This window comes from Silurus aristotelis (genome assembly GCF_946808225.1).
Source record: "Silurus aristotelis genome assembly, chromosome: 13".
NCBI classification, from domain to species: Eukaryota; Metazoa; Chordata; class Actinopteri; order Siluriformes; family Siluridae; genus Silurus; species Silurus aristotelis.
In genome coordinates this window covers 246206-254374 of record NC_139586.1, presented here as the reverse complement: position 1 = coordinate 254374, position 8169 = coordinate 246206, and the positions used below count along the sequence as shown (strand labels likewise).

Below are 8169 nucleotides of genomic sequence, written 5' to 3'. Positions count from 1 at the left end.
CTTCACTTTCATACACACCAATCAGCCATAACATTAAAACCACTGGCAGGTGAAGCAGTCGGCTTTGGAAGTTGATGTTGGAAGCAGAAAATTTGGCCAAGCTGAAGGATCTGAGTGACTTTAACGAGGACAGAAGTGTGGTTTTTAGCTGCATTTGAGTGACAGCAGGTCTTGTGTGGTTTGCAGGTATGCAGTGGTTTACATCTACCAGAAGTGCTCCAAAGAAGGAGAACCAACCAGTTTACCTTCAGGGGTCTTCTGGAGTCTGGGCTTCGACGTGTCAGAGCTGTTTAATGGCACTACACAATATATTCTGTCTGACAAACATATATGTGAAAATAAATAAAAATTAAAAATATCCTGAAGAAAAGCCTCTGGCGGTGGTGAATGCTGTTTGATTAGATGAGTTTGGATGATGTGCATGAGTTTAAAGGGATTACTGAAATGGAGGATGTTCCTAACCACTCTGGCAACCCTGCCGCAGCTCTGCAGTAAGAGGATTGAGAGGATGGAGGTCACGGCTTGTTCTGTCAGCAAAACTCTTCTTCATGACCTGCAGCTTATTTACATTAAACTCATGTACATCAACTTAAAGGAGAAAATATTACAGAAGGGTTTAGGAGACACTTTTACAGGACGCCATGTTTTCATTGTTTTCTAAACTGAAAGAGCGTGTGGATTCCTTCCTGAACCAGAAGAACTTTGTAACGGATTTCCTCAACAAAATTGAAGAGAAGACTGGAATCAAGAAGCGTTTACTTGTAACAGGTAAAAGAGAGAGAGAGAGAGAGAGAGAGAGAGAGAGAGAGAGAGAGAGAGAGAGAGAGAGAGAGAGAGAGAGAGAGAGAGAGAGAGAAAGGTGGAGTTCATTCTGTGGTTTAGTCACTCTGTATGATTGTAATGAGCAGAAAAGCATCTCAGGAAGCTCAGCACATCTAACACACACACACACACACACACACACACACACACACACACACACACACACACACAGGCAATTTAGAAACACAAGGTCCGTTACCTGATTTTATGACCGAACAGAAACTCTGGAGCTGCGAGGAAGCAACTAAACTCATCTTCATGCTTCAGCTGCTGTTGATGTCTGCAGGGATGTGCAGTATTTATGATGTATTTCAAATATAAAACAGGATTCAGTCATTTGTATTTCAGAGTGTTGATGAAAATGCTTTATATTTTGTATTAAAATACTTTAGTGTTTTGTATTTGTGTAGATTTAAAACACTGTAAAATACTTTGTAAGAAGTTCTACATGATGACATCATAAAAATGAGGCCTCTGATTGGTTCCTACTCAGTATTTTGCTCACACTTGTTGATCAGAACAGAAAATTGATGCATAAGGAAGAAGGTGGTGAAGGTCAGAAACCTGCAGGCTGCCAGCTTTCAAATAGACGTCCAATGATTAATAAATAAATATTTAATTGCTAAATATTGTGTTATAATTGAAGTAGCTGTTTATTAGATCATCATTTTGCAGACCACCGTATGAACGACTGCTGACACATAATATATTATTAACAATCAAATGATTAATGAGTTATAAACTAGTTGTTATGAATGCAGGTGCCTTCAGTCGTCTTCTTCTGAATGACTTGTTTGACTCAGTGTTTCTGAAGTACTGAACATCAAGTCACTAAATTGGGACACAATTATGAGTCTTTCACAAACTGTTGAACATCAAATTGTTGGTTACATTTAAAAGCCCTCATGTGGGAGATCACTGGGACACGTGTGTGAAGATTTGATCTGTTGACTGATTGCATGTGTCTGATAACTTAATAAACAGAGTTGGTGTGATGGTGAAGAACAGACGAGTGATGGAAGGGTTGTGCAGAAATTTCATGCTCCCTAATAAAAGTATTTTTTTGTATTTTTAAAATAAAAAATACAGTAGTTTATTTTGCTGCATGGTGCAGTTGCTGTATTTTGTAGTTTATTTTGATACTTAAGATAATTGGTATTTTGATGTATCTTTCCCCAACTCTGAATGTAAACACTTCAGTCATGTGCACTTTAATCTGCACTGCCCAGAAAATATTTAAAAAATGAATATTAAAGAAATAATAATATATTTAATATTTTAACAGGAGCTGCTTCTACAACAGGACTGTATTTGATGGTTGGATATGGAGCCTCTCTGATCTGCAATTTGATTGGCTTTGTTTATCCTGCATACTACTCGTATGTGCTCATTTACACCTTCTACAGACTCAAACGATTCATTATAGTGTTTTCATTGTAAAAGTAGTTGCTGCTTCATGATGCTTTGATTTGATTTCAGCATTAAAGCGATTGAGAGTCCAAATAAAGACGACGACACCCTGTGGCTCACCTACTGGGTGGTGTATGGATTCTTTGGTGTAGGAGAATTCTTCTTGGACATCTTCCTGTCCTGGTTTCCCTTCTACTATTTGTGCAAAGTAGGTGTATAATTCATGCACTGCTAAACACATTCATTCTATAATGAAAGTTTATCTAAACATATAAATGAATGTGGAGTGTTGTTGTGGTCAGTGCCTGTTCTTGTTATGGTGCATGGCTCCGGTACCCTGGAACGGCTCTCGTCTGTTGTATACGCGTTTGGTGCGACCACTTTTCCTCAGACACGAGTCCAGTGTGGACAGCATGGTCTGCGATCTGAGCGGGACGGCCATATCAGCTGCAGAAACTGTAACGAGAGAAGGTATGGAGAGGATTTTTACTCTAAGCATATAGAATAGCATGATATAAAATCTTATATTTTATTTAATCAGCTGAAGGCTTTAGATGAGTGCAGATACACACATTCACTAAAACATAAGGGTTAGACCATTAAATCAGTTTTTGCAATATGCTATGGACAGACATGGACTTGTTCTTACTTTTCTACTGAGATCATAAAGTTCCTCACAAGGCAAGTGTTGATTATGTGAATATGAACACCCACAATATAGTAATATATTATAATCACAATAACCCTGCATTTGATTTCCCCTCTGTTCTTTCCTATGCTATGCTTTTATCAGTTCTTCAGACTCTGGTGAGAAACAGGACTATTCACCCAGCGGAGCCAGAGGCCAAACAGCTCCCAGGTCCATCTGTATGTACACAACTCCATACTCCAATACCATATTATTATCTCCTCCTTATAAAAATCTAGGTTAATACTGCACCTGTTCCTTTTACAATTTCTTTTCTTTTCACGTTTCTTCTTTTCCATCATTGTTTCTCTCCATATTCATTCACACACCTGCACAGAATGAACCCAAAGTCGACTGAATGGTAAATGGAAGCATTTGATCTTTTTTCTCAGCTGGTTTTCAGCTCGCTAATTTATCTCACATCTCACATCTCTCTTCACAGTCTTCCACTTCCAGACTTTCAGAGGACAGAGCAAGGTCACCTGGATGTCAGAAGACCTCATTATAATGAGAGGTTTATATGAAGTGTGAATATTACTAAAGGAAACAGAAGAGCAGTTGAGAACTGGGTGGAATAGATTTCAACCTTGCGGTTCTTGTTGTAGTTCATGTGTAATGTTCTGATTGTCATGATTTAGTCATTATGCAGCAGGTAGAATGTGGGTTTCTGAATGTTATTCAATTGAAATTTGTTGTTTTATCAATTTGAAAACTTTTTTAATAAAACTTCAATTAATTTGCTTTGTTTAATGTGGCAAAATGGGACACTTCCGCTTTGTTTATTTCTAGTGCTGACCAATCACAGCAAAGCACAGAACAACCACACACAGCTCTGACCAATCACAGCACAGTGCAGAACAACCACACACAGCTCTGACCAATCACAGCGCAGTGCAGAATAACCACACACTGCTCTGACCAATCACAGCACAGTGCAGAATAACCACACACAGCTCTGACCAATCACAGCAAAGCACAGAACAACCACACACAGCTCTGACCAATCACAGCACAGTGCAGAATAACCACACACAGCTCTGACCAATCACAGCAAAGCACAGAACAACCACACACAGCTCTGACCAATCACAGCACAGTGCAGAACAACCACACACAGCTCTGACCAATCACAGCACAGTGCAGAATAACCACACACTGCTCTGACCAATCACAGCACAGTGCAGAATAACCACACACTGCTCTGACCAATCACAGCACAGTGCAGAATAACCACACACAGCTCTGACCAATCACAGCAAAGCACAGAACAACCACACACAGCTCTGACCAATCACAGCACAGTGCAGAACAACCACACACAGCTCTGACCAATCACAGCGCAGTGCAGAATAACCACACACTGCTCTGACCAATCACAGCACAGTGCAGAATAACCACACACAGCTCTGACCAATCACAGCAAAGCACAGAACAACCACACACAGCTCTGACCAATCACAGCACAGTGCAGAACAACCACACACAGCTCTGACCAATCACAGCACAGTGCAGAATAACCACACACAGCTCTGACCAATCACAGCACAGTGCAGAATAACCACACACAGCTCTGACCAATCACAGCACAGTGCAGAATAACCACACACAGCTCTGACCAATCACAGCAAAGCACAGAACAACCACACACAGCTCTGACCAATCACAGCACAGTGCAGAATAACCACACACAGCTCTGACCAATCACAGCACAGTGCAGAATAACCACACACAGCTCTGACCAATCACAGCACAGTGCAGAATAACCACACACAGCTCTGACCAATCACAGCAAAGCACAGAACAACCACACACAGCTCTGACCAATCACAGCACAATGCAGAACAACCACACACAGCTCTGATCAATCACAGCACAGTGCAGAATAACCACACACAGCTCTGACCAATCACAGCACAGTGCAGAATAAGCACACACAGTTCTGACCAATCACAGCACAGTGCAGAATAACCACACACAGCTCTGACCAATCACAGCAAAGCACAGAACAACCACACACAGCTCTGACCAATCACAGCACAGTGCAGAACAACCACACACAGCTCTGACCAATCACAGCGCAGTGCAGAATAACCACACACTGCTCTGACCAATCACAGCACAGTGCAGAATAACCACACACAGCTCTGACCAATCACAGCAAAGCACAGAACAACCACACACAGCTCTGACCAATCACAGCACAGTGCAGAACAACCACACACAGCTCTGACCAATCACAGCGCAGTGCAGAATAACCACACACTGCTCTGACTAATCACAGCACAGTGCAGAATAACCACACACAGCTCTGACCAATCACAGCAAAGCACAGAACAACCACACACAGCTCTGACCAATCACAGCACAGTGCAGAACAACCACACACAGCTCTGACCAATCACAGCGCAGTGCAGAATAACCACACACTGCTCTGACCAATCACAGCACAGTGCAGAATAACCACACACAGCTCTGACCAATCACAGCAAAGCACAGAACAACCACACACAGCTCTGACCAATCACAGCACAGTGCAGAACAACCACACACAGCTCTGACCAATCACAGCGCAGTGCAGAATAACCACACACTGCTCTGACCAATCACAGCACAGTGCAGAATAACCACACACAGCTCTGACCAATCACAGCAAAGCACAGAACAACCACACACAGCTCTGACCAATCACAGCACAGTGCAGAATAACCACACACAGCTCTGACCAATCACAGCACAGTGCAGAATAACCACACACAGCTCTGACCAATCACAGCACAGTGCAGAATAACCACACACATCTCTGACCAATCACAGCACAGTGCAGAATAACCACACACAGCTCTGACCAATCACAGCAAAGCACAGAACAACCACACACAGCTCTGATCAATCACAGCACAGTGCAGAATAACCACACACAGCTCTGACCAATCACAGCACAGTGCAGAATAAGCACACACAGTTCTGACCAATCACAGCACAGTGCAGAATAACCACACACAGCTCTGACCAATCACAGCAAAGCACAGAACAACCACACACAGCTCTGACCAATCACAGCACAGTGCAGAACAACCACACACAGCTCTGACCAATCACAGCACAGTGCAGAATAACCACACACAGCTCTGACCAATCACAGCACAGTGCAGAATAACCACACACAGCTCTGACCAATCACAGCACAGTGCAGAATAACCACACACAGCTCTGACCAATCACAGCACAGTGCAGAATAACCACACACAGCTCTGACCAATCACAGCACAGTGCAGAACAACCACACACAGCTCTGACCAATCACAGCGCAGTGCAGAATAACCACACACATCTCTGACCAATCACAGCACAGTGCAGAATAACCACACACAGCTCTGACCAATCACAGCAAAGCACAGAATAACCACACACATCTCTGACCAATCACAGCACAGTGCAGAATAACCACACAGCTCTGACCAATCACAGCACAGTGCAGAATAACCACATACAGCTCATTGGGTATGTCTATGGTGGAGAATGGTTTTGCTCCGAGCCACTAGATGGCGGAATTACGCTCTTACCCACTCAGACAGCGCCCCAGAGGAAGTATTGGTGTCGTCGCATGGTGGTGACGCGGCAGGTGTTTATAATCAGGTTTTATCGGTAATAGAGAGGTTCTGAATGGTTCTGAATGATCCGGCAACGGAGCTCCTGCAGAGTTAGCTGACGTCACTGCAGGAGCGCGACATGAACATGGGATCTAAAGGGAAGAAGAAGAAAATGGTCCTACCAGCTCGACCTGAGCCACCATCCGTGGAGCAGATCATCGAGGACATAAACCGAGCCGAACCCTGCGATCCGGTCTTCAGGTTTCTACAGATCCCTAATGAAGGTGACGTCATCTTACAGTCTAGTACTCCTAAACCCTCACCCTGCAGAACCCCATGTCCTGTTCACTTTAGAACTCCTTCAGAAGGGGCAGGACAGGACAAGGTTCCTCAGGACCAGGACCAGAGAACATGTTTTGTCAGATGAATGAATCTGCTGCTTGTTCTGGTGGCGTTTAGAAGGTTTTGCTGATGTATTTATTTAGTATTAAATGTGTGAAAGACTTTGACTGAGTGATGTGTGTGTGTGTGTGTGTGTGTGTGTGTGTGTGTGTGTGTGTGTGTGTGCGTGTGACTGCAGGATCGATCAGCAGCGATGTGGAGGTCCGTTACACGCAGAGCCGACGCTACCTGGACCTGAACGAGAAGCTGCAGGAGGCTCTTGCTGACCTGACGTGCAGGAGAGACGAGCTCAGGGTGGTGGGAGAGACTTTAGAGGGAAGTGTTGCAGCAGTGAAGAGCAGAGCACTCTGAGTGATCTCCATCTCCTCCTGAGAACTTCTTACTCCTCATATTAATGTACCACATGAAATCTCTCACATGGAGACTGAATGGACTTTCTGTGTTTCCTGAATAAACACAATGACGTCATGCGTCATTTAAAGACTGTGAAGTCGTTCATGAATCAAACACGTTATATTTCAGTAACTGCACCAGAACAGAGGCAGAGCTGGAAAAAAAACATGTTCAGTGTGGTGACGTCATGGTTTTATTACAGGTGACTGGTGTGTAGGAAAACACATTTGAACAGTTGTTAAGTGCGAGGTGTAGTGTGAGGTGTGTGTCGGTGGTGTGCGAGTTGTGTGTCGGTGGTGTGTGTCAGTGGTGTAGTGCGAGGTGTGTCGGGGTGTGTGACGGTGGTGTAGTGCGAGGTGTGTGTCGGTGGTGTAGTGCGAGGTGTGTGCCGGTGGTGTAGTGTGAGGTGTGTGTCGGTGAGGTGCGAGGTGTGTGTCGGTGACGTTGCGCGGTGTGTGTCGGTGAGGTGCGAGGTGTGTGTCTGGTGTGGTGCGAGGTGTGTCGGTGGTGTGGTGCGAGGGGTGTGTCGGTGTTGCGAGGTGTGTCGGTGGTGTGGTGCGAGGGGTGTGTCGGTGTTGCGAGGGGTGGTCGGTGGTGTAGTGCGAGGTGTGTGTCGGTGGTGTAGTGCGAGGGGTGTGTCGGTGGTGTGGTGCGAGGGGTGTGTCGGTGGTGTGGTGCGAGGGGTGTGTCGGTGGTGTGGTGCGAGGTGTGTGTCGGTGGTGTGGTGCGAGGGGTGTGTCGGGGTGTGTGTCGGTGGTGTAGTGCGAGGTGTGTGTCGGTGGTGTGGTGCGAGGTGTGTGTCGGTGGTGTGGTGCGAGGGGTGTGTCGGTGGTGTGGTGCGAGGGGTGTGTCGGTGGTGTGGTG

At 45.0% G+C, this 8169-nt stretch overlaps 2 protein-coding genes across 2 annotated transcripts; both read left to right on the top strand.

Moving 5' to 3' along the window:
* Positions 1 to 191: 191 nt before the first annotated feature.
* reep6 (receptor accessory protein 6) lies at positions 192 to 3618 on the top strand. The gene is made up of 7 exons (XM_083557942.1): positions 192 to 315; positions 367 to 768; positions 2108 to 2201; positions 2302 to 2440; positions 2535 to 2703; positions 3026 to 3099; positions 3363 to 3618. The coding sequence occupies exons 2-7, from the start codon at positions 642 to 644 to the stop codon at positions 3426 to 3428; spliced, it is 669 nt and encodes a 222-aa protein (XP_083414068.1). The 5' UTR covers positions 192 to 315; positions 367 to 641; the 3' UTR covers positions 3429 to 3618.
* Positions 3619 to 6487: 2869 nt separating this feature from the next.
* On the top strand, positions 6488 to 7396 carry cUnh19orf25 (chromosome Un C19orf25 homolog). Its single transcript, XM_083557949.1, has 2 exons — positions 6488 to 6794; positions 7091 to 7396. The coding sequence occupies exons 1-2, from the start codon at positions 6650 to 6652 to the stop codon at positions 7261 to 7263; spliced, it is 318 nt and encodes a 105-aa protein (XP_083414075.1). The 5' UTR covers positions 6488 to 6649; the 3' UTR covers positions 7264 to 7396.
* Positions 7397 to 8169: the final 773 nt, after the last annotated feature.